This window comes from Larus michahellis, chromosome 4 (genome assembly GCF_964199755.1).
Source record: "Larus michahellis chromosome 4, bLarMic1.1, whole genome shotgun sequence".
NCBI classification, from domain to species: Eukaryota; Metazoa; Chordata; class Aves; order Charadriiformes; family Laridae; genus Larus; species Larus michahellis.
Window position 1 is genome coordinate 7,368,152 of NC_133899.1, and position 25,444 is coordinate 7,393,595.

General features: G+C 38.5%; 1 protein-coding gene across 1 annotated transcript in view; it reads right to left on the reverse strand.

The window, feature by feature from the left end:
• The window catches only part of VAT1L (vesicle amine transport 1 like), a 62,675-nt gene that overhangs the window by 12,383 nt on the left and 24,848 nt on the right, over positions 1–25,444 (reverse strand). Inside the window, exons 5-7 of the mRNA XM_074582869.1 lie at positions 23,804–23,907; positions 22,525–22,580; positions 20,616–20,810 (exon numbers count right to left, since the gene is read on the reverse strand). Of these exons, the coding sequence (XP_074438970.1) occupies positions 20,616–20,810; positions 22,525–22,580; positions 23,804–23,907 (355 nt within the window). The remainder of the gene's footprint in view (positions 1–20,615; positions 20,811–22,524; positions 22,581–23,803; positions 23,908–25,444) is intronic.

Consider the following 25,444-nt stretch of genomic DNA (forward strand, 5'->3'; position numbering starts at 1 on the left):
CTGGGCTATATGAAAGGATTTCTGCTTACAACAAAAGAATCCTTCATTTCCCTTTTTGGCAAATTAGGTCGTAGTATGAAAGGCTAAAGAATCTTATGCCAAGGTTACAAATTTAATCCAACCTAGAAGTGAAATTAGTTCAATTATCTGAGTGTAATCTGTCAAACTCAACAATCATTCTAACGCTGTGTAATAATATGTTGTCAAAAAGGTGACCAGCACCCAAATAAATGGAATGTCCCTCACCCCATTAGTTCCACCCCTTTAGGTTCAATATTGCTTGTTTATTTTCACACAATCATCTCAAAGAATCACCTTTTGTCCTCTGATTACATATTGAAAATGTGCAAGCCTTCCAGCATGTCATGGCCTCTAGCCATGAAATAATCCCCTCATCCATTTTAACCTGCACTGCAAAGATCACCCCAAAGATCTCACTTTTCCAGCTACATCCCTTCCATCTTTAATACTTCAGTTGATTCTTCAGACTAACAGCGAAGACTTAAGTAGCAACATTTACTCTGCATCTGGTCATCAAGCCAAATCTCTTCTGTGCACATCACCTCCTATAAGCACTTCTACCCAGTATTTTTTAAGCACCCACACGATTTTTCCTGTGCTGCATTTACACATAAGAGATAAGCCAAGAAAGACATCTCCGAAGCTCGTGCTTTAGTGACTCTTTACAGTAATCCCCAAAATGGCAATGTCACTACACTCCTCAAGTTCTTCCTAATAGGTCCAAAGTCTATTTCATAGTGCTATTGTGAAGTTCAGTAGACATTGGAAAGGAAAGCACTCAGCATGACAGCTACTTTTTGTGGACAATTTGGAGTATTCAGTGTATAAAAACAAATTTCACTCCCTGTTCCACTGGTGTAACTTCCCTGACATCACTAGTTTGCATGTGAATGAGAAGAATAGGTATTGGGAGAGGATAAAAGTCTCAGTTGATAAAGGAACACTAGCAGTGTTCCATAGGCTTCAATTACTCGAACACACCTTCTGTAAATGAATGTTATCCTTCAAACATGGTTTTCACACATGTCAGCAGTTTCTGACCACTCCAATCTCAGCAGACCATGAACTTTCCATTAGGAGAACTCAGTATTTTCCTTATGAAAGCCAAGAGAGATTCCTCCTATTACCTTCACCCTAGTCCTCTATGCAAGCTAAAACACTAAGGAGAAGTTTAGCCTCTGCATTACTTCTGTGCAGGGTCTCTATGATAGAGCGAAGAGCTGTCTGCAAGAGCATTCCTTACCAGTAATTAATTTCCCTCTTGCTCACTGTTGTGTGTCTGAGAAGCCTGCAACTGCATCACGTCTGCAAAATCACATGGACAGGGTCTCCATGGCGACAGTGTCATGCGGTATGCAAACATCAGCTGGCGAGTCAAGGTTACTTTGGCAACCCAAGTGTCACAGGTAATGATCCAAATCTTGTTCAGATTTATGAAAGAATAATCTGAATTAAAAACTTGTCCGTTTTTCATTCTAGGGCTGGTTCTGTTGCTGTTCGTAACAGACTATTTCAATGAGCCCAGAGCTATCTCCATTAGAATTACAAACACTAATATCAATAATATTTATTTAAGCATCATTTGTATGCAGTAATGAAGAAAAAGATGCTTACTGCAGTCTATTCTAGCTGAGATACCACACGAGCAAAGCTTTAATACTATAGCTTTCATTAGTGCTGTAAGGCAACATGATTTTTATTATCAATCAGACTCACTGCTGTGGTCTATTACAAAGCTATGTTGTCTTTAATATGAACTGTGAGCTGCATTATAATTGCAGATGCTCTTCTCAGACCTGCAGAGAGTTTTCTTTCATGTCACTGGCATATATGGCTTTTAAAACTGAACACAACACTCCATACAAAGGAAAATCATGTAGTCTGTCTTCTGGATTATGTCTATTTAGCGTTGGTCTGTGGAGGGGAGGAAACTCAAGAAACCAAGGATAAGAGTTTCTTAACTTGCTGGCAGCTGTGAGGCAAGTGACCTTGTATATTACTCCATGCGGGTTTTGCCACAGCGTTGGGGCATGGGAGGCATGGAGCAAAAGTAAATCCCCTTTAGGCTACATTTGCCCACAGCCCTGTTACCCTGGCTTGGGCTAAGAAAAGGGACAGGACATGGATCCCTGGATATCCTGTGACACACACACACAGTGAGCAGTCACTGGGCCCCTTTGCACTAAGGGCTGTGTCCTACTCTCAAAAGTGACATCTGTCAAAATTGAGTCCTAGTGTTTTGCTGGCATATTTCCTCCTCGCTAATCTTGAAATGTCTCTGTCATGTTTATGCAATACAGTTTAATGGAGTAATATTTTGTTGGGAAACATGCCTTTTATTTTAAAAGCTTTTTTTTTTTTTTTAAATGAGTTTGCAATACTTTCCTCTCTCAGTCTAAGTCTTCTGTGCAAGCTTTTGCAGAAAAGCTGTTTGCCTGGGTGTGATTACTGACAGTTACCCTACCACAGATGCAGTTATTTGCACAAAACCATCCTTTTGCCGGTAGGGACTGTTTCCCTCGGGAGCAGTGGAATAACCTGTATTGACCACAACACACTTCTGCACTCATGACAGGAATACTTTCCTTGTACTGCGTAGCAGAACAGCTAGCAGAAAAACGCTTCTAGTATTTAACTGACCTAACTGCTGTGACGAAATCCTCCCATTATCTGTTTGCGTGGGAGCTGGGTATGTGGGAGGCTGGCAAACCCGCATCTGTAATTGGCCCAGATTATCCTCTCTTTCCCAGGCTGATTCTCCTTTCTCACCTACACCATTAATTCTAAAGAGACCTCTCAAACTCTCTTTGTTCTCCTAAAGGCTGAGGGTATGCAGCATCTTGCAAGACAGGTGGAAAAGAAGTGTAATATTTACAGGATTTTGCACAGGGTGAATACAGCCAGCTCTGAACATGCAGAAATCAAGCACAATGCAAGAGGACACATCAAACTCAGGGTATCTGGGGCCCAATTTTCATAAACACTTACTGAAAAAAAAAACGCACAGGGAAAACATGGATAAAATTAAAATCAACTGCTAAAGTGTTGAAAAGTTAGTATTGTTAGCAATGATTTTGAGCTTATTTGAGTATTTTAGACACAGGAGTAGGAAAATAACTTGGGTCATGGAGTCTTTTTCCTTGCTGTGAAGCTAACACGTCATGTCATCCTGCTAGTATCCATCTGAAATATAAAGCTATTTTACCCACCTCACCTCAGTTATGCTGAACTTTCGCACCAATGGTTTTGCCTGCATACATGCAAATAGGAGGTAGTTTTTAAATCCCTTTCGTTCCTCCATTGCTATTCACAGCTGCAAACAGCAGCTCTGGCCTCTATTCCCTTCTGCTGCCTGTCAGCAAGGAGAGACCTTTTCTCTGGAATACCTTTTAGCCTCACTGTATGTTGCCATGGCAGCAAGACTAAAACCAGACCCAAGATGAGAAAAATGTCAAAGGAATAAAAACTGACGCTACAGGCAAATTCAGACTCTGAGTCCTCCCTCGGCTACTGAAGATATCTATTAAGTTATACATCTTTTCAATAGAGAGCTACAGCTGCAGAACTGTGCTGTTTTCTTTCTTTCCTTATTCCTATAAGCTCCTGCTGACGTCAACGAGTATTTGTTTTGCCTCAGTAAAAATCAAAGAAAAAGAGATTTAAAGCCTTGTAATTACAGAATAACTGAGCCAAATCTTGCCAGCTTTTACTTACAGAGTAAGGGATAACAGGCATAAAGCAGAAAAAAGGCAGAACCAACAAATTAAATATTTAGAAGTACTAAACAGCAGTGCCTAAATTATCAATTTGGCGTGAGCTTTACTACATGGCAAAAGAGAAGAAAAGACCTTGAAATCTGACCCACCAGTACAGAGAATTCCATCAAGTTACGACAGCTCAGGGCTATTCAGCAATTTGACAGTTAAAGACTAGCATTCTAGTTGCAAGCAAAGTGCTACAGAAAAAACATCTCTGTAAAACTATATGTATTACCTTAGAAAAACCTGCACAGGGTGAGAAGGAAAGCTATTTTTGATTTAAACTGCCACAGCACAGCTTTTCCCATTATCACTTGTTATTAACATAAGCTTGAAGAAAATGGGATTTTTTTCTGCATTAATATGGGAAATAATTACCGTATTACTTTCAAAGTCAAGGGTTGTTTCTGAAGGGTAGAGATTTGGTGAAGAAATCCCTGGAACACACTTGAGCAGCAAATCCGTATCTTTCAAATCAGGATGAAGTTTTAAGGATCCTGTGCTGGAATTTCTTTTAGAGCACCATCAAAGCCAAAACTCCTGGACCCAAAACTTCTGCAGCAGTCTGTCTAGTCGACAGCACAATCCAATTGTATTGACTCTATGCTGAGATTAACCAGTCTGAAGATGAGCACAGTGTTGTGTGGAATGGATACAGAACTACTGTGATAGAGTTAAAAAGCTCCTCAAATCTATTAACCAAAGGGAGATCCCTCCTATATCACACTTCTGGTTGCCACTATGTCCCTGTGAGCCAGTGCCTGCCAGCTGCTGAGTCTTTGGGATTGCTGGTAGAATTTACGGTAGCATGGTCCCAATTTATACTAGGAAAATGGCTTCAAACGCATCAAAGCCTCGAGCAGAGGAGCTCAGATCTGGTCACCTTTATGGCACCTTTCTCCATTTTGAGGAACAACGCATCTTGTAGTATGTTGCAACCAACCGTGCACACAGGGATGCCCCAGACACTCCTGAACCTTGGGGTATTCAAAAGTGTAGTGCTTCAGATTCCACTCCAGCGCATCTGGTTTGATCCACTGCAGCAGCTCTTACACTGGGGAAAATTCCTTTGGCTGCAAAGCAGCTTCGGCAGCCTCAGGCAAAAGAAACAGGCCCTCTGTATTTGGTTAAGATGCAGCAGTCTCCTGCTTAAATTGAATTAATGTACAATATTCAGTTTGGTGTATTCCTGTATTCCATCACAATCTGTTACAACAATTTATGGCAGGAAATAAAGTTTATGACATTCATCACTGTGCAATTAAAAAAAGGCATTTTACGCTGTTATCGACTATCAAGCTCCATGACATCAGTTTTTACACTCTTGCCTCAGCATCGTTGCCTTGTGATCTCTCTGAAAAAACATTTGGAGAAAAATGCACCAACCCACAAGTATGTCTCATTTGTTCTCTTTCACATAAGTGTGCTCTAATAGAGTACCATTGAACTCTCCCCCTCCTCCACCCCCAGAACATGCCGACTTAATCACAAGCATACTGCTTTGCGTAGTGTTGTATTGTTGTTTTTCTAATTATAATGCCTAGACTGTAGAAGGTGGATGCTGTTGATTTCCCCGGCACAGCCTTGCAGCAGCAATCCTGTCTGGTTGCGTCTCTGTGGGAATCTGGCAGAGAGAGATCCCTCTTCACACACAAGTGAAAGATCAGACAGCCCTTCTGGAACTGTATTGTTTCACAGCCATAAGAGAACTCAGAGTCTGAAATACTTCCAGAACCACAGCTTTTCACACAGACTGTCTAGACACTTGCAGGACACTATTTAAAGACGGAAGAATCTTTTCTTTGACACCATATTCTGAATTGCCTCTGAGCTAATGAGCTGCGAGGTGTTCCAAGCCAATCCACGTCTCAACTCTGCCTCTGGGCAAACGGGCACAAACATTGCTGCTTGCAGGGGTTGGGGGGAACCCAAGAAAGCAGTTTGCAAAATACTAGGTGATTCCTGAACATGCATTTATCAAGAATCAATGCCAATTCTACCATGTTTTTGTACATGAATGCAGTTATACCAGATTATAAGTGAAATACCAAAAACTAGGCTTTTTTCTGTAGGGCCTTTGCTTCATTTGAGCAACACTTGGGACTGTGGGGCCCCGATTCCTGAGGTTTCCAGGCACAGCAGACTTCACATTTATGGCAGCATTAAACCTTCACAGTGACAGCATCTGTTGTTCCATACTCACGGATTTTTTTTGTGGGTGTAACCCTGCTTCACTGTATGGCTACGCGCAAAACATCTGAATTATATGCCTTGGTTCCTTTGTCTTTATGACAACATGAAATATTTACCTCGTTCGTAGGAATACTGCTGTGTGCTAGTGCATCAGTCAAGTGGCTCTTTAAACCCCACTACAGCTTTAGTGTACAGGCTACTACAATTTTTACTGTTCAGAGACAAGTAATACTGGAAAAATTATTCCAGAAAGCTTAAAGTGACTGTTCTATATTCTGTTTTTCTTATTTCTCTAACAAACAGTCCCTGTCATGTTAGATGCTGGATACTGGTGTAGGTGAAACCCTGTTCTGACCTCATATGACTCTTCATATGCTCCAAACGCAATCAAATTAGGGGGTAAAGCAACCTGTGGTCACCCAGGTACACTGAAGCGTGAGGTATGAATAAAGATATTTAACTCTCATGCTTGTCAGCATCACTGATTTTTTCCAGTATTTCTCACCTACACTTTTAAACCCAGTATCTTAAAGCATTACAACACGCATGACAGTAGTTTCCTTTTTTTGTTTCCGCCCCTCCCTTAACTGGCCCTCTTTTCTTTGTCTTGCAGTAGTAGGGGCTGCTGACTGTGCCTTGCTTTCTTCTACTTCTGGAACCTTGCAATAAGATCCTGCTTCATGCAAAAATGTGCTTCTTCCTCTACTCTTCGCAAATGACAGGTGATTTTTTTGGAAGTTTGTGACCAACATGACTTCTGCCACTGTAACTTTTCATCATATTTTCTAAACAATTCAACTGAGCCAATTTTTTTTACTCCCAAAGACCTTCTATCACATATTCCTCAGACTCTTCCTTGTGCTCTATTTTGAGCCATTTATTTCACAGTATGGGATCTTAAAATGAGTAATAAAAAAGATTCCTGTACTACCTTGTCTGCTTATTGCAAGAACTCTAAGTCTTCTTTTTTACTACTATGGAGAAGAAATTGTGCTCTGTTCCAGAACCACTATTCCAAACCATGGGAACTAAACTTACTGGTTACAAAATACAGTAAACATTCAATCTTCCAGATAGTAAAGACGTAATCATTAAAAAGCCTTGACAGTATAATTTCCAAAGTCTAAGAAGCTTCATATACAAATCTACCAACCAGGATCAGATTACAAGAGCACACTAATATTGTGTCTTTGAAAAAAGCCTACATGTTCTTTTGTAACAATGGATTCTCTCCAATAAAATCCATCCCTAATCAGTAAACCAGTTATGTAAATTCTTGAAACACATCAAGGTAAATCCCAAAGGTCTCTAAAGATCCAAATGAGAAAAATATTTCTCCTTTGGTTTCTTCTTTTTTTTTTTTGTTTGTTTCAGAAAGTAGTACCATGAGGATTGCAAATCTAATTATTTGTAAGTCCTCATCATATTTTTTGATTATTCAAAAAGCTAAGTCACATCCTGCCATTGGGTGCCACTCCATAACTTCATTATAATTATACTTAAACAAAACCAAAACCCACCGTTATATTAAACTGTAACACAGTTGTAATGTTAGAGAGTACGATTCATCCTTATCCTCAGTTTGAGCTACATCAGTTTACATAAGATTGAAATTGCTCGTCTAGGTAAGATGAAAGGTATTTGAATTTATCTTGTTCACTAGTTGACAGTTTTACAATATATTTTGCAGTAATATTTGCTTTATTACTTAAATTTCTCCTGCCACTATTAAAAAATGTCTCATTCTAAGCCTATATTAAAGATCTTAACTCCACTTAAGTATTGTACCAATGTGATTGCTATAAAAATAGATTTTTTTTTTTTTACAACAAGGTTAATGCTCACGTGTGAATACTCAGTCTGTTTGACATTACATTGTATTGACTGAAATCAAATTGCTTTGGAGTTGGTAGCAGGGAGCCAAAGTAGAAGCGTTCATGTGATGGAACGTCACTGATTCAGCTGAGACAGTTTCTCATCTAATTCAATTAAACTTGCACATGTAGATACACCAAAAAAACCCCCAAATGCCATATATACTAGCTACAATAATTCAGGAAAACAGGCAAGAACTGTAATAACAGACATTTTGCTAGCTCTAGGCTAATGTAGGAACTCTTAGAATTACGCTGGCTGTTTCCTTTAAATTGAAGGAAAAGATACAGCATTGTGTTACTTCTGCTAAAGAATTCAAAGGTTACGCCCTTTTTCCTCAGGAAGGTTTAAGATCTTTAAGATCTTTTATCCGAGACATAACCGTAGTATGCAATAGAAATAAATCCAGGTTTTTCTCAAGGTTGTTGGTATTTGGTGATATTACGGAATTCACTTTTACACAACCTTTATTCTACTAAATGGAATGTATTTAAACAAAGATTTGGAGCTGCCTGTGATGTGCCAGGCTTTCTTTCTTATAGATATGGCCTACATTTTCCAATGTGTGCACTTTAATACCGCATTCAAAGCCTAAACTTTGATACTCAAACTAGCATATTCAGTAAAATCAAAACAGTGGAAAATCAGTTGCTCATTTGAAAATCTTAAATCACATTGCTTCCTTTTAGTATTGTTTTCTCTAAGCCAGTGATCGTATCACACAGATCTTCCCTACAAAATATCTTTGTGTTCAATCATTCATAGCAGGCTAATATACATAGGAAACTTTTAGTATCAACAACATATCTGCGTTGCTGCCTTGGTGATAATTTATATCATTATCTGTAATGTGCAATGATATCATTACTAAACTGCAATACCACATAAAACTCTCAATTATCACATTAAATTTGGATTATATTATGCTAAGAGATATCTTTATGCCCAAGAGTAATTTTGCTTTTAAAACTCATCTGTGTTTAAAATGATTGAAAAGAATACATGAGCCATTTTCATTAGGTGAGAACATTTATCTTGATTAATGATTGTTATGCGCTAAATTAAAGTGTTACTTCGGATACAATCATTGCATTTTGTTCAGGGTAAAATCATGTTAACCAGAAAAGTAAACTTGCTTCCAACTGAAGTTCCTCACTATGCTTACAAAAGGAGAATTTAATCATAGTATGCATTAATGTTGTAACATTTTATAAAATCTTAATGCTTTAAGACTTTAAAAATCACGTAACAGGGAATTTTGGATAATAGAAAAAAAAATCCAAATCAGAACAGCCTAATAATCAGGTGGCATCAGAACAGAGTTGTACATAGCGTGTGTTGACACACGCTCTGTGTGCTGGACACGCTACTACTGAGCAAGTGTCCATGACCAACTTTCACCACCAGGGAAACTGCATGAGTCTCCTGGTGAACCCCAAGAGCGGGTTTAAAGCACAACCTGGAAGATGCCAGTTTGCGCTGACTGTGATAGTCACTCTCTTGCTCTCTACAGAGTCATGAATCGGTCCGTGTTGTCATGACCCAGTAATGAATCTCAAGGTGTGCAAGGTACGACTCAAACACTGCAATACACTGACTCATGAAGTTTAATATTCAACTGTCCTTCCTAATAACAATCAATACCAGTGATGGATCACCTGGTTAATATGTAGAAGATGACCTACATAAAACCACAAAATTATCTCACTTACAAGTCTTGTGGATAAGACAGTAATAAGTGCTTTTTTTTTGGGTATCAGCAAAGTTGTATAAAATGGAACACAAAACTTGTGTTCTCTTTGCAATAAAGAGAATCTAGTAACCTAATTAGAGTATTAGTATGAAAATAAGAAAAAAAAAATTACAACAACTACCCAGGAATGAATTTTGTGCTACTGCTCATGAGATTTCCAAAAATTCTACCAGTCTGCCAAAACTAGTCATCAACATGATCAGCTGCTGAGAAACAAACTTGGTTTTGCTGATGGAACTAATGATTTACTTTTTCTTTGGCTATTATTACATAGATACACTGATAAGCAGATCCCAGGAGAATAGCTAGAATGTCCACTTCAGAAATCATTTCTAAAACCAAAGACGCCCAATTAATTCCATTTAACAGAGTTCTGTGTCTACTAACAACTAAACATCCTTCTGCTACAGCTAAAAGCTTACGTCAACATTATCTCTTTATAAGCCAAGCACCCAAAATCCCCAGAAATAGAAAACTGTGAGCTGGAATATACAGCAGAAATGCTGAAGGCATAGTATCTACTGATGTTTCTCACAACAGTAATTTTGCAGTCTCTGCAAACATCTTATTCCCTTCTGCTCTATTAACTTTTCTGCTCACCGGCAGCCATGGAAAATGGCCACCAGGACCAATGCTGCCAATGTAGCGTCATTTAGACAAAACTGACCCAACACAGTTAAATATAGAGAGATATTTTCCTTATTCTCATCTCCCACTCCCTTTTGATTCTTTTCAGTGACTCCTTAGATGGCTTTCTAGGCATTCATTGAATAATGAAGTATTAGACTCATAGATTATAGCAAGAAAAAAAACCCAAAATAACTATACTGATTTTTTGCAAATCAGAGGCCAAAACCTCATGCAAAATCATCAGGGATCTCTTCCCAGTCTGAAAATGGGAAGGTTTCAAAGGCAGGAGGGATGTGAATTATATGTATTCTGTATTGTACCAGACATGTAAGGATAACATCTCTCAGCTCTCTCAACATCACCAAGCAGACTTCATTATTTCTATCTCAGTTTTTTAAAAATCCTTAGCACCTGGGAAAATAGGGTTTTTTAAATTTGAACTAAGACCAAAAGAAATTTCTGGGAGAATGAAAACAAACACTAGAATTTTTTGATACCAACCTCAGATTTCTCCTTCATGGTACCCTGGGAGAAAAGCGGAATTTCTCACATTAGCAGTCCCTGCCAGGTCAACTTGAACAACCGAGAGCTTTCTTTCCAAATCAGTCAACTAATTAACAAAGAAGCGTGAGTGGAATTTTTTGACACAGAGGAAAATCTGAGGTTCTATTCACAGGCTCTGTGGCTTAAACTACGCACACTAATAGCACATAGCACAAGAATGAAAGAGCATCTAAATCTGTCTTTGAAAACTTAGTTTATAATATTTCCCCTTTAGTACCTGCTATTTATCTAGTGTTTTTCATTTATGGCATCCAGTGGTTATTTCTCTGAGTGTCTCTGTTCCCAATGTTAAGAATTCCTTTCCAGTTAGTGATACTACCAACTCTGTGGAACAGGAGATAAAGTAACTTTCTGTTAGAATCCATTTAAAATTATTTCTGCTGGTGGATGTAATATATTGACATATATTTGATCAACCTGCACACAAGACTGGGAGAAGACAGACAGATTTTTCATTGCATTATCAGGTAGAAATAAAAAGGAATGGATTGAAGCGAGTTTGGATCAAGGGTATAAAAGCAAGTAGCTTTTGTTCTCTAATACTTCATGAAGAGTCTAGAAATTTTTTTTTGAATAGGGAAATGACTGCATGAAACCCTGTTTCACTTGAGAAGAGATTAAATTCTGTAACACAAACAGTAAAAATTAAGTGTAAACCAAATGCGTTAAGAGTCAAACATTCAAGATAAACATAGAAGAAATACACTCTTATCTCCTGGAGTTATGCACACACACGTTGGTGTTTTTAAAGGTGTCCTTGATGTCTAAAGGATATCTCCTCTGCTTTGGAAAAGCTTTCCCTAGTGAGGTCTCTCGTTATTTTCTTGCACGGGTCCAGTATCACCAGATCAGTTCAATACATAAGGATTGTGTGCCAATTTATTACTTAAAAGCCAGCTAATATACTTCAGTAAGCAGACTACTCCTGTAAAATACTGCTTCTCCACAGTAATTAATCAGCAGCTTGCTCCATGTAACAGGTTTGTTCTTATTTTTTCTAATAAATGACAAACCATTTTTTCCCCATATAAAACCTCCTATTGCTAATTTAATTAACTGGAAGCATGTGACTAGTTTATCTTTAATAGTGCACACTTTCTTGAGCGGAATATATCAATGCTTCCTATATTATTTTCCTGCCTATTTCCCCCTCCATCAGGAACCGAGTCTCCATGCTGTTTTCCTTTGGCCCGCAGTGACAGAACACGTTACCACTGTGGCACACCAGGGCAAACAGAAACGACAATCTGTCCTGACCTAGAAACACCTATCATGACTCACCACTGCACTTTCAACTTCCAGTGTCTTATGCCTTCTAGAAAAGTATTTTCTGCCTCTGTATCTCCATAACTAATTAATTCCTAGCAGAGTGCTTACTAAGTAGATTAGAAAAGTGCTGTAGCTGCGGGCTGTATTTATGTTAATTGAGAGAGGGTTAGTCTCACACTAGTCAGCTTCTAACCTTTTTAACAGCAACATTTGAACACTGAATCAATGTTCATCAGAAATATTGCCAAAATACTGTCCCACATCTGCCACTTCATTCCAAAACATTAAGATACCGTTCCCCTGAAATGAAACAGCTTACTGAGATTTGGTAGAACAAATACCATTCTGAGATTAGAGCCCCCAATAAACGCACTGAACCACAAAGGCTCAGCCCAGGGGCTTGGCTGGTAGAGGCCACAACTGGAAATTACAGAGATTTTCAGGCTGATTCATGATCTTTCCAATAACATGCTGCATGACATCAGGCAAGTGAAGATATCCACTGTCTTTGTTGTTACGTATCTATTAAATTAGAATTATAGCATGAATATTCTCAGCATGCACAAAGGAACATTCTGAAGACTCTAGATGGCAAAATTGTTTAAAGACAGGTCTTCAACTGGTAGGCTAGATGAAACAAGCTAAATTTCAAAAGGCGTAAAGAAAAGAAAAGAAAGCACAGAGCTGAAATAAATTACTTGTTTAATTAAATTCCATTCATGTAGCTTGAATTTCATGCAGTGTTTATGAATAATGTATAGCAATTGAAAATAATTGACTTCTGCTTACAGACTTAACAAGTGAGGTCTGAGTTTCCTAAACCAGCTCATTTACCCAACCTGATTTTGTGGTAATCGCAGCTAATGTCATGTATCTGAAGCCTTATTATGAAGCCACAGTGCCTGTATCTAAGTCTTGTCTTGCTTCTTTTTATCCCTCTCTTTTAATAAAATCATAATCACATTACATTGCCATCAACAGTGAGTGAAACCAAAAAGACTACTGGGTCATGCCATCACTTGCTGATACAGGTAGGAAGGGTAGAATGAATTATGTCCTGTTAAACAGCATTAAATGGGGAAGAAATGTAAATGAAATTATATAGGCATTTAGTACGAACTTAATAATTCATATAAAAGCAGCGAGGATCCCATCATCAGGTATACACACTGTTCTAGAGGGAAAAAAATTGCAATACCTAATTAATTTCCAGTACTTTCAAGGTATGTTTCATTCCTTTAAGTATAGAACACTAAAATTATCTGGAGTTTTAGTTAATATTTACTTCAGACAAGTATCTTGGTAAAAAAATCTTTGCAAAGTCTTTATTAAAAATCACCTTACTCATGACTCAATTTTCATTCATTTAGAACTTGTGTTCATTACATTCAATGTCAGTGAGGTAAAATTCAAGCAGAACAGCTTTCCCCTTAACTCTTCCCAAAATTTGAAAGATATTTTGGCCTATAACTGTGTATAATTTGATCGTGAACATAGAAGCAAGCTACCCTGAGTTAGTCAGGTTTTGCTCCTCAGTCTGCTTTGAAACCCGTTACATGAGTAAGACACAGCTCCTTGCATTTTTGTAAGCTTTGATACCTGCGTGGAGCTTGTATTAAACTTATGGTAGACTTGTTTGTATACAAAGAAACAACAGTGATGTACAGATAAAACATTTAAATTTACTTTGAACTACAGATGTTTATTTTATACAGTCAAAGGGAACAGAAGCTCACACATCGGAAGAACAAAGAGCTCTATGGCAGTATCACAGGACAGGATATACGCAGTAAATCAGGAAAGCACCTCGTGAACAACTGCAAATGAAGTACTGTCACAGAAATATTCACAATATAGAACAAGCAGACTCCGCGTTGTAACGCGAGAGGAACAATCATAGAAAAGGAAACACCAATATGTTCGTGGGAGTTTTCACAGGATGAGTTACCTTTCCCCTCTTTCTGCAATATAATACTGCATAGTAAATTTTTCTATGCTTATGGAAAAATTATTCTTTTCTGTATTTCAGGGTGGGTTATTACTTTGGTTATAAATGAACTTCCAATTTTATCATGCTACTCGATTATTTTGCATATCTTGAAGAACCAATACAAGTTCCAAATGTTATAGGAGTCACCTGACTTCAAAAAAAGGTGTAGTTTCTTCAGCTGAACAATCTGTTTTCATCAAGCAGAAAAAAAAAAAGGAGAAAAACCTGCACACGCCATTATTATATTATCACAGGAAAAAAAAAAAGCAAAACAAAACAAAGACATAAGATGGCATTTAGTATTTGTAACAAGGTACCAGCCTGATTTGATACTATTAGATTGCCCTCTTACTACGTTAAAAGTAACTAATGGGTCAATTTTCTCTATGTCTCACTATAGTGATACATGAAAGGCTTTTTGCCCTAAAGGTAAGATCAGTGAAAGGTATGAATAGTTTGTGATGAAATTGAAGTCTCTGCTTTAGGGGATTCACTGTTATTATTCTAATACCACAGGTTACAGATTTCCTGTCCCCCCACCTTGAACACTGTTTATATCATTGATAAAAAAGCATGCGCTAAGATGGTAATTTATACCAGAGGATGAGTTCAGTGGAAAAAAACAGCTTCACAGTACCCGAATCCTTTGAAGCTACAGAGCAGTGGTTAAAACGGACAGATTGTGATGGCTTTGCCCTCCCCAAAACATGTTATAAATTCTGTATGGAAAGTGTTCCTTTGTCCAGTTCTCATCACTGGACTGAACTTGGGAAGGCTGTGATCTCAGATGTAGGGTTTCTACTGCTTTCCTTTGCATGCTAATAACATGAAACTAACATAGAGAAGAGAAACTACGTGAGAACAGTAACATAGGAGAAAATGTTTCTTTTAAAGGAAATTACAGTAGCAGCAGGTATTTCATAATGAGACTATAATGTGACCAGTTGCACTGCACTCCTTTCAGGTGTAGGTTCTTAAACACAGCTTGATTTTTCCTTAGCAATTTACTATAGAGAAAAGCTCTGGCTTCAAGACAAGGGAATCTCACTTATATAAAAATTATATCTACGGCTAGACCTGCAACATCTCTCATAATGATTCAGCAAAAAAAACAACCCTGAGGAGACTGATGATGCAGTGATCCTTACAAACTTAATTAGGGTGCAAGGCTCTTTCCAGTCAAAAACATTCCATGCACTGACCACGAGGCACAGTCGTTAAGAGTCCTCAGATACCTGCATCAAGATCCACGAGGCCTGATCCACAAGGGTATTTAGTGCCTTGATCCCACTGATTTCAATCACAGCTGAGTGCCAAAGTATATTCCTGGGTCTGGGCTACAGTTGTGGCATTAGTAAGTAAGGAGTTGTTAAAGACATTATTACATTATTGCTACGAACCAAAGACAGAGGGTGACGTTCAGTGCCTACTATAAAGTACTGGCCTGATATTCTAGTATTATCAGATTATACTCTTTTTTTTTTTTTTTTTTGTCAGTAAAAACTCCATTCCACGGGTTTCAGTATCTTCATCATTCTAACAGGCCCTAAGGCAGTACAGGTCTTTGATACCATTATCGCTATGGAACAGTGCACTCCTTTAAGTCATTGGAGAGACAAGAATACAAGGAATCCTTTGGTACACAACACAGTAAGGATGTTTTTCCGTAATCCCACTGGTCCATATGGACCAAAATAGCCCAAGTCTGAAAACTCTGACATACCAGGAGTCCTTTCTGAAACAGGCAGTCTAGCGTGAGGGAAAGGGGCCTACAGATATTCTGATGACATGGACCATATTTTGCACTGTCACCTTCCTGACTGGCCGTTCATCTGCAAGAATTGGGGAGTTTTCTTTTACATGCTCTCAGTGCTATTTTTAACTGCTGTAAATCACCAAAGAAGGTGCATATAACTTCTGTGTCAATAACCCATTCTACCTTGAGTATGTATTTTCTTTTGCAATTATAAAAGCCAAAGAAAACAGAATTTTAATAGAAAAGTGCAACGTGTATATTTTTATTCAACACACTAGATTTTCTGAGAACCTTCAGTTTTCATCCTCCTTAATAATCTAGAACTGTCTACTGTGTAAAGCCAAAGATTCAGAAACCCTCAGGACAATGCTAATGCATAAATGCACACTACAAATTAATCAGAACGAAGAAGAGCGAGTAACTGCAAATTAAGGATTAGATAAGTAGTTACTAACAAAGAAACAGCCACAGAGCTCAACGAATATTCACTGAATCCTAATTCTGGTTTAAACTCTACTGTTTGTAATGAAATAATATCTCACCAGACAATCAGCTTTTTACTACAGAACAGCATTTTAAGCATGCACCATCTACAAATTATCTCGTCTTTTAAACACTTGAATGCATAAACAAATAGCTGCAAAATATCGAGACATCTCAACAGCAGCTAATTTATTGTATGTCTTCACTCATCTCATGACGAATAATTCACCAGTTAGACTTCCATTTTAAAGTATCTATGGATTTTGTTACCGCCTCTCTTACTTAAAGCTTTCTTGCAGTAACATCCTAAAAAGGCTCTTATGGCCTACTTGAGAACAGACTTGACTTTACTAGAATTTATGAATGTAAATTTGAGATAAAAATTGCCCTTCCCAAGCCAAGAGATAACACAGCAATACAAATAGTTCTGTTCCATAGCAGTAGTCAAGGTCCTGATCTCCCTTGTGTCCGTGGCAGTCTGATGCACTGAAAAAAAATGAAGTCTAGGTTTCCATCCAGAATAAATTCTGCCCTGCTCACTCTTCGGTCAATCAGTAAATTTGTTTAAGCAGACTGTACTGAAGAGGCAGGACAATCCTCATCCTAAATCTAAAGCCAGTGAAACTAGGAGTCCTTCCATTGACTTCCACGGCCTTTGGGTGAGGCGCTAAAACAGAGAAATCGGAACACTGGGAGGATTAGATCCTAATTAGAATGATCTCACTGACACTCACACAAGCCTCCATTGTTCAACAGGAACCGTATCAAGCTAAGTCTGTCCAATAATTTGTGAACACTGCTATCCTAGATATTATTTGACCATCAACTAGACTTCACTTAGCATACACTACAACATGACAGACAAATGGGAATCTAATAACTTTCTGTTATTAGAAAGTATTATTAGAAATCACAGTACTACTGCCACTTGAAACCTTTTAAAAGGCAAAATTTCACTGCAATTACAATATTCTCTTACCAATATATTATTTTAAATTCAAACTGGGCACTCCTACAGAAAGTATTAAGAAATAGATGTTGTTGAAGGAACCACACCAGGCTTTTAGAACCATGAAATCATTTTTAGACGGTTCATGGAGACCTATTAAAACAGACACAAACCCTTTCTCTGGGTGTTCTCACAAGCACTAGAATATAAAGCCCTCGACCTGGGGGCTATCGTGCAGGAAGTGCTCCTGTAGTGACCAGCCTTAAGCAAGGGGAACGCCACTGTAGATATAACTCATTGTCTTCTAAGACTGCAAAGATGCTTCTCAGTTCCGATACATAAATGGCTATTGCAACTCATACAGAATTAAAAAGATACATATTTTTACTGCAATACAGTTTTGGAAGAAAACCAGGTGTCTTCCACGTTGGCTTTGGAGAATCTACATTAATTCCTGAATTCGTATTTGCACAAGGAAGGAATACATGAAAACAAATGCAGATGCAGGGTGACTAAAGCAAGCTGAAGAGATATCTTGGGGATATGCCTTTCATATATCTACATCAAAACTTTTACATATGTGATGGTACATTTAGGTATTTAACATTAAACATTTGGAAAGGTGTCCCATGGTTAAGGCTCCTCTGGGATTTTTCTGTAAAATATTTTCATTTTGAACGTCACTTGCTGGAGTCAAGCTCCTCTCCATGAGAGAATTACTAGTCAGAGGACAAACAGATTCTCTCACGAGCCTCTGGAGGGGGTATGTTCTGCCATTGAAAACTATTCCATCATTCATTTTCAAGTGCCATGCAGGGAGTCCACCCTTCTGCACTCTCTAGTTAAATATATTTATTCTCAATGCTCTTATGGGTAACATCAGGAAACATCAATGGTAAAAATTGGTCATATTGGTTTAGTCTCTAATGAATAATACTGAGAATGGTCAAATGAAAGTCGACGTTTGGAGAAAATCAGGCTTACTCTATTGTAAATGAAAACCAATCAAATGTCAAACTCTGAAGGGGGGAGATGTTAGAGCTATGAAGTTAAAAAAAGAAACTTCCCAAACCAGAACAAAAATATATACCAATCTTTCCTCAGTCTGGTTGCATCCAGTCCTCAGCTGTGACACATTTTCCTGTGCATCATATTAACTTCAGAGTCAGCCCTAAGTTATTTTTATACCCCCAAAAATATATCCCCAAAATTATAATGCCCTGAATGAGTAATATTTCAGTAATACTTTGCAATAAATTAAGGACACTTATAGCAGTGTTATATCCCTGAAGATACTAGCCTGATGTTTCCTTGGTAAACTACCACATAGCTCATGGGAAGTGAGCAGGCGTGATAAATGAGCTGTAGTTTTCTAGACTGCGCTTGTTAACAGATGTATTTACACATTTCACAATCCAACGGTAGGGATGGTGCATGTTACTGCCAAATGGTAGATGAAATGTTATCAAACAAGTCTTCCAACAAATTCCCATCATGTTGACTATTAAGATCAGCCTGCCATGTGTAATTTTTCATGTTTTGTCCTCAATCAAGATTTTTCAAGCCATTGTTACTATTTTAATTATCCTTTTCTTACTCACCAACACATGAAAAGTATGTATTTACATGAACAAAGAAACTGCAGAATGCCTGTCTAGAGCCTTGTGCTACTTAAAATTTTTAAAATACTTTGTAATATTATTTAACAAGTAAATAAAAAAAACCCCACAAACCATCAAAACATACCGAACCCCTAAATCTGATCCCATTTCTATTTTACACTGCTCTTCAAAGTGCTCTCCCTTTCAGACAGCGTCAGAGCAATTTTGTCTTGCCTGACCCAGCTGCTCTGCATCAAAACATCTGATTTCCCGTAAGCAGTTCGACTTCTCAGTGCGGGTTAGACGAGAATTAGCAACCAGCTGAACCCACTCCCATGCCACTAGCTGGTCAGCCCCAGGTGTCACTGAATTGGTTTAGTGACAGTGCGGCATCAGGCAGAGGCTTTAGAGAAACAGGAATAGACTCCCTGGGGAAGGCACAGAAAAGGCTTCCCGGAGAAGTCAACATTCGTCTCTGTTTTCTGGAGAGGAACAAGTGGAGCCCGTATCACGCTGGACAGTTTGCATCTGCTGTAGCACAAGAAGCGGCATGCTGGGGCACACTGGGGCAGATGTAGTGACAGCATAAAGAGATGTATAGTTCCCACATTAGTGTGACCTGAGGCAGTACACGCCTTGTCATATAACCTGGCCCAGACATGTAGGAGCCCCAGTGAACACACAATGCATCCTGCTCCAAGAACTGTCCTAGGCTGTGGAGTCCCACCACACAGCTCTGGTATCTCACCTGCGCCCATGACAAAGGCGACGGCTTTAATGCCACTTAAATGCTGGGCTCAAACCCCTGCCCACGGGGCATTCAGAACTGTAACAAAATATAATATTATGAATTTCTTCAGTCTGATGGTTCCTGGTGGATGTGTTCAGACACAGAATTTTTTGGCAACACCATCTGAAGAGCAACCACACAACCATACAATGACAATTCACGTTCAGCAGAGCTCTTGCAGATCACGCGTCTCAGTGATGTGTCATGCTCAGTGCACTTCAAACCCATAAAAGAGAAAAATTAATCTGGTAGCACTACTATAATCATGCCATTTCTTGACATGTTATGTACGTCCACACCTCTAAAAATACTTTACATTCGTTCATCAGCGTCTTAAGTGTAAAGACCTCAGGAAACAGTGCTTTCGTCAAGGGGCTTGTAATTGCCCAAGCTACAATCGGATTAGTTTCTTTAACATGTCTTTAAGCAGAGCCGAGCAATTAGAAGGAACAGAACCACCAAAAAAACCACACTTGAAAAAAAAAAATAGCTTATATAAAAGAGAATTCCGATTTGACTGCCCATGATACGTTTTCATTAACTTCCTGAAAACCTCCAAGCTTCCAAGGTTTTCGAGCACAAATATACAACTGAAACTAAAGCTTATGTATTAGATCTTTTCCTCAGAACATATTTTAAGTTGTTTTCAATTATAATGTCTGCATTTCACGCTGCACTTGTAACAAGTTTCATGCACTTAGGGAACAGAAATAATTTTCTAAGATTGAAACCCCACATTTATTAGTAGTATTTACAATAACTTTACACAGAGCATTTGAAACTCCAGAAATATTTATTAGAGAAACGTGTGAATAATACTGGATCATGGAGTTTCTGAATAGCAGGGGCTTTGGAGACAACTTTGGCACAAACTAAAAAGAGAACGCACTAATAACTAAGAAAACATACTTAAATCTAATTTTAGACCTAAAAGTGCATATACTGCAGAAGTTTCAAAATGAGAAAAGACATTTTGCTCCTACCTCTTCCAAAGCCCATAATGAATCAACCACAGGCTTGATCTTCTTATTGGTATATAGATTTAGGAGTTTGTCCATCACACCCTTGATCAGGCTGCCTCGATTCTGTTTGAAAAGTAGGTTCAACAGAGAAAATCCCGCAATGACTTTGTTCTCCTCATACAGCTTGATAGGATTTACTTTCTCAACCTGCCACCACTGGAAAGCAATAAACAACAGCAGGGTTAGAAAATCACTTTTCAAGAAATGTACAGAAAAGTTCAGAAGAAAACTGTCTGGGCAGATGCGACACACGACTCATCTGTCAGATCTGAAACAACAGCCAAGAGAAGCAGTAAGGATTTTATGTATGGAAGAGGCAAAAAAGCATGCAGCTGAAATAAAACACAGCCTTGTGTGTCGTACGATTAGGGCATTATAAGAACGGTGAGCAGATCTGGTTTTAGGATGTGGGTCTAGAAGTAAGGAATTTGGACCTCCCTTCTTAGTTCTGCTGTCCTCCTTTGTTACCTCAAGAGAGCCAAGTAAGCTTCCCAAATGTTCACAAGCAACTCCTGACTATTACTCTTCTTTCGAAAACAAGGAAACCCTGCACTGCTTATCAACTACCATTTACTTTTCATTCATTATTATGTTCATGATGTTTGAGCAAGCTTCATGGTATCTAACGAAAACATTTTATCTCATTTAGCCCAAGAGCCTCCTTAAGACTGAGATCCCACTTCCTAGCAAGTTTTATTTGAATGGGTCAGTTTGTAAATCAAAGTGTTCATACAATTTTGATGAGTTAATTTTACAGTATAGTTACATAAACTAGTTAAATGTTCACGCAAAATTTGATATACTATTTTTTAATTTATTCATATTTATTCAGTCAATAAACACCAGTGCTATCAGAAAAACACTTCCGTTGAAATTGATTTCACTGGGCCAACCTATCCTCCAAATTACATGTACCTGCATATGCTTATATTAACAGCAAAATGGCTGCAAAGTAAAGATTATCTTGTTTTAGTTCACAAACACATGACAACAAGATCGTGCCACTACAACCGTTAAGCGTAAGAGGCAAAGAGAACAGCTTCTTGATACAGTCTTTGATTTATCTTGTTTTCTGTTATATAGAAACTTTTGAAGCTAATTTCTCCTGGGAAGAAGTTGTTGCAAGAAGCTGTAAATGAGCCCTTGGCACAAAGATCTTCAGTCAAGAAGATCTTCTCCCTCTGCTTTTCTTGTCTGAAGGAATCACTTTCACACCTAGTTAAATTATTTCTCACTAGCAGCTTATTTGATATATTTGTCCCTTTTTCAATGTCTAGGATTTCTGAGCACATTGGTGTAGTAAGCTGAAGGAAAAAAATATTGAATCTTGGATTTGTTTACATCACCAATTAGGAAACAAACGCGACATCATCATCTCTTTGATGTCACTTGAAATGAACATGGAGAACTGAAAAATGTTCTTCTCTATGGAACTAACTTCTGCAAAGCTGGAAATGACTGGACACAAGCTCCATCTTAAGAGATATTATCTCCTTTAGTATCTTTAATTCAATGCACTGTCTTGACAGTGTTTTCAGGCATGAGGAACCTACAGGAACCTACAGTTATCCATGGGTAGGATGTTCTGCCATAAGTAAATAACTAATGCAGTCTAACTTTAAAAACTTAGCTGTATGAGACACATATGCCAGACAGCTAACAATTTAAACATGCATTGCACACAGATTCCTGTCTAGCTGTCGTATCAGGAGAAAACATGTCCGACCACATCGCAGTCAGAAAAACGCTCTTTTTAGCAACATCAGAAGTAACAATTTAGTAGAGATAAATGAGAATGATAAAGATGAAAGTGCTACAAAAAAGACTGAAGTTAGAGGAAAGAGCAACATCACAGCACTGGGACACTTACTGATTTTGCAAAACTGAAGAAGCTTTTTGTCTCCCCAGTAACCATGTTAGATGAACCTGTAAAAGATGAGTACATTCACACAAAACTTACTACATGCTGACAAACAGGCCATGTATCATATGTAAAATAATTTCCATGGTTCATATTTAAGAAAAAAAATAATTCTCCCCAAGTTTAAAAGGGATTAGTAGACATCCTTATTCTCTGAGAATAAAAATCAAAGAGACCAGGGTGACCGAGCCCTACAAGTTTATAAGTATTCTGAGAGGAACAAAACAATCTATTAAATCTTCCAAAACCAGGAACAAGTTAAGTGCTACCAGGCATCACGACACCAAAACTCTGCTACAGCTCCCCCTGCAGAAGAATGCCATTTGTCTCCCATACGTTATTATTCAGCAGTCATCACCATACAGGTGTCCTTTCTCTGTAATCTTTAAAGATACATTTATCTGACCACTACATGTGTGAACACACACGCATTGTGCACTACAAACTGTTAAGAAGAGTAATGACAATTCGCTGGCAGGGACTTCCTTACGAACAGGGAAGCAGGTTGGCTTGTACAGCCCAAGCAGATACCGAGTGACAATGCGCTCGTTATCGCCACCCTGCTGGCTAGATGGAAGCCCAAGGAAGCAGGTATGCTCATCCACGATGCCACTGCACCTTCCACTGACATACAGATACATTCTTCATTTCCAAACTTTAGCAATCCCTTCAGCTGTCCTCCTACAGAAGCTTGGGCTGCTTTATCAACACACAACATGGCAACCTGGCACAACTGCAGGAAAGACATGTTTACTCGGCATGTGGAACAGTCCGCGCACATCGATGGAAATTTGTGAACAGAAGCCTGGGCCTGAATTCTTCAAAGTCATGTCAAATAAAAACGATAGCATTCTTCCTGAAATCTTCCTCCAGGCTTCCCTCCCACAAGAATTATATTACAGTTTCCTTGGCCACACTGTGATCCCAAGAGAGATCCAAGTTTTCTCCTACACTTCTCCTGTACCACACAATAGTGTTTAACAATCTGAAGCACGTGTTAGGTTTTACTTTTGGATTTTTTTTTTTTTTTTTTTGAAGAGTTTCTTCATATTAGCTATTGTTTCTCAATAATTTAGTCCATGCTCCCCTTCACTAAAATCCTTGATTGGAAATGGTCAAATTGAGAAAGCATAACATGGCGGCCTCCAATTCTGGAAGGAGTGGCATAGGTGATTTTAAGCTTTGCAAAGCTTTGGTTTTGAAAATGTACCTAGCTTTTTGCACTCACCATATAAAATGTAAGTTCCAAGTGGTTTGAGAAGACTGAGGCCTTTCCCAGTATTTTCTCCACAAAGACAGTCCAAAACGATATCAACTCCATCTGTCGAGATTCTAAAAAGCAAGAAAGAAATCACAGAATATAGAATCATAGAATACCAGGCTGGAAGGGACCTCAAATCTCACCTTACAATAGACCCACAGGACTGGTCAGCCAGCATGATACAGGCTGACTTTTAACACAACACTAAGATTTTCCAGGTACTTGAGAAAGAACTCTAAGGCTGAGGCTTTAACTACATGAAAAGTTCCTCCTCATCAAAAGACAATTCAAACTCATTCAGTGCTGGACTGCGAGTTTGTTGTGCTAGCCAAACCACGCCTTTCAGGCTTAGACCAGTGGGAAAACATCTCATTCTCCCTTCTTGAGGGCTTTCAGTAAAATTATATCACCAAAAAACAGATGACAGATATAAAGCTCTTTTTGAGTAAATGTGAATGTCAGAGAATGTCTTTTTTTTGGTCAATGAATGTCAGAAAAAAACCAATCCACTTCTTTTATTCACATCCTATACTCGTTTTCTGAATTCCTAGGAAACAGCACTTTTTAGCCTAGCTCTTCTCAGATAAAATTATGTCCTTTAAAGTTATTTAAAGAGTCTTCTGTTACAGACTCTGTATCGCCAGCAAAGAGTTAAATCGAGCATAAAGAGAAGTCACCAAGAGCTGGAAACCCAGCTCTAAGGATACAATCAGGCCATAATATAGAAAGCAGAAACCATTTCAATAAATAGTTTGCATATTTGTAATTTTCCAATAAATAGCTTTGTGAGTGCAACATCAATATGATGCTGAAGAAGAAAAACAATACACCCCAATATCCTGATGTACTTTTTCTTTCTGGTAAAACATCAGCCTGCAAAGTCCTATCACTAGTTTGATCTAAGTCTAATATCCTACCTCCTAACCAAGCAAACAGCCCAAGCAGTAGCAAATTCTCAATTAATACTCTTAAACAATTATGCAAATTACTGCTGCAGACAGTACAAGAGAATCGCGACCTGGAGACTGTGAAATGTTTAAGGGGCAGTCAACAGCATCTAATCCCTGGGAACGTCCATTAGCTGCTGATGACCCTGCCTTCCACAGTGGTGTAACCACAATTAGAAGCCAGGGAAAAGGTAAAGCTTTATGGCTTGTAATGCATCTGTTTCCTCGTAAAACAGAGGTGATACTTGGACATCCACTGTCTACAAACAGCTACAAACTCAGACAACTTTATTCTTTGGTACTGCTGCCATACGTGGGGTAATAAATTGTTTATACTCAGGCCCCCAGATGAGCCTTCACTGTAAATGAATAATGACTTTGCAGTTGAACAGCTTTTGGTGGCTTCCACAGTTGAACTGATCCCACATCCCCTAGGAACATTTCCACAGTCCTCTCACCTCTGTGGGTTGGGGCTTTTTTGTTTGTTCATTTGCTTGGGCTTTTGGGGGCAGGTTTTCTTTTTTTAGACTTTGCTCCCTGATGAAAGCTCTTCCACGGAATACCCCAGTCACCTGCAATAAAGCAGGTTCCTACCACTACCCTCTCTCAACCACAGGCCCACCCCTTCCCACTCACAGACCCTCAAAGGAAGAGCCTTCCC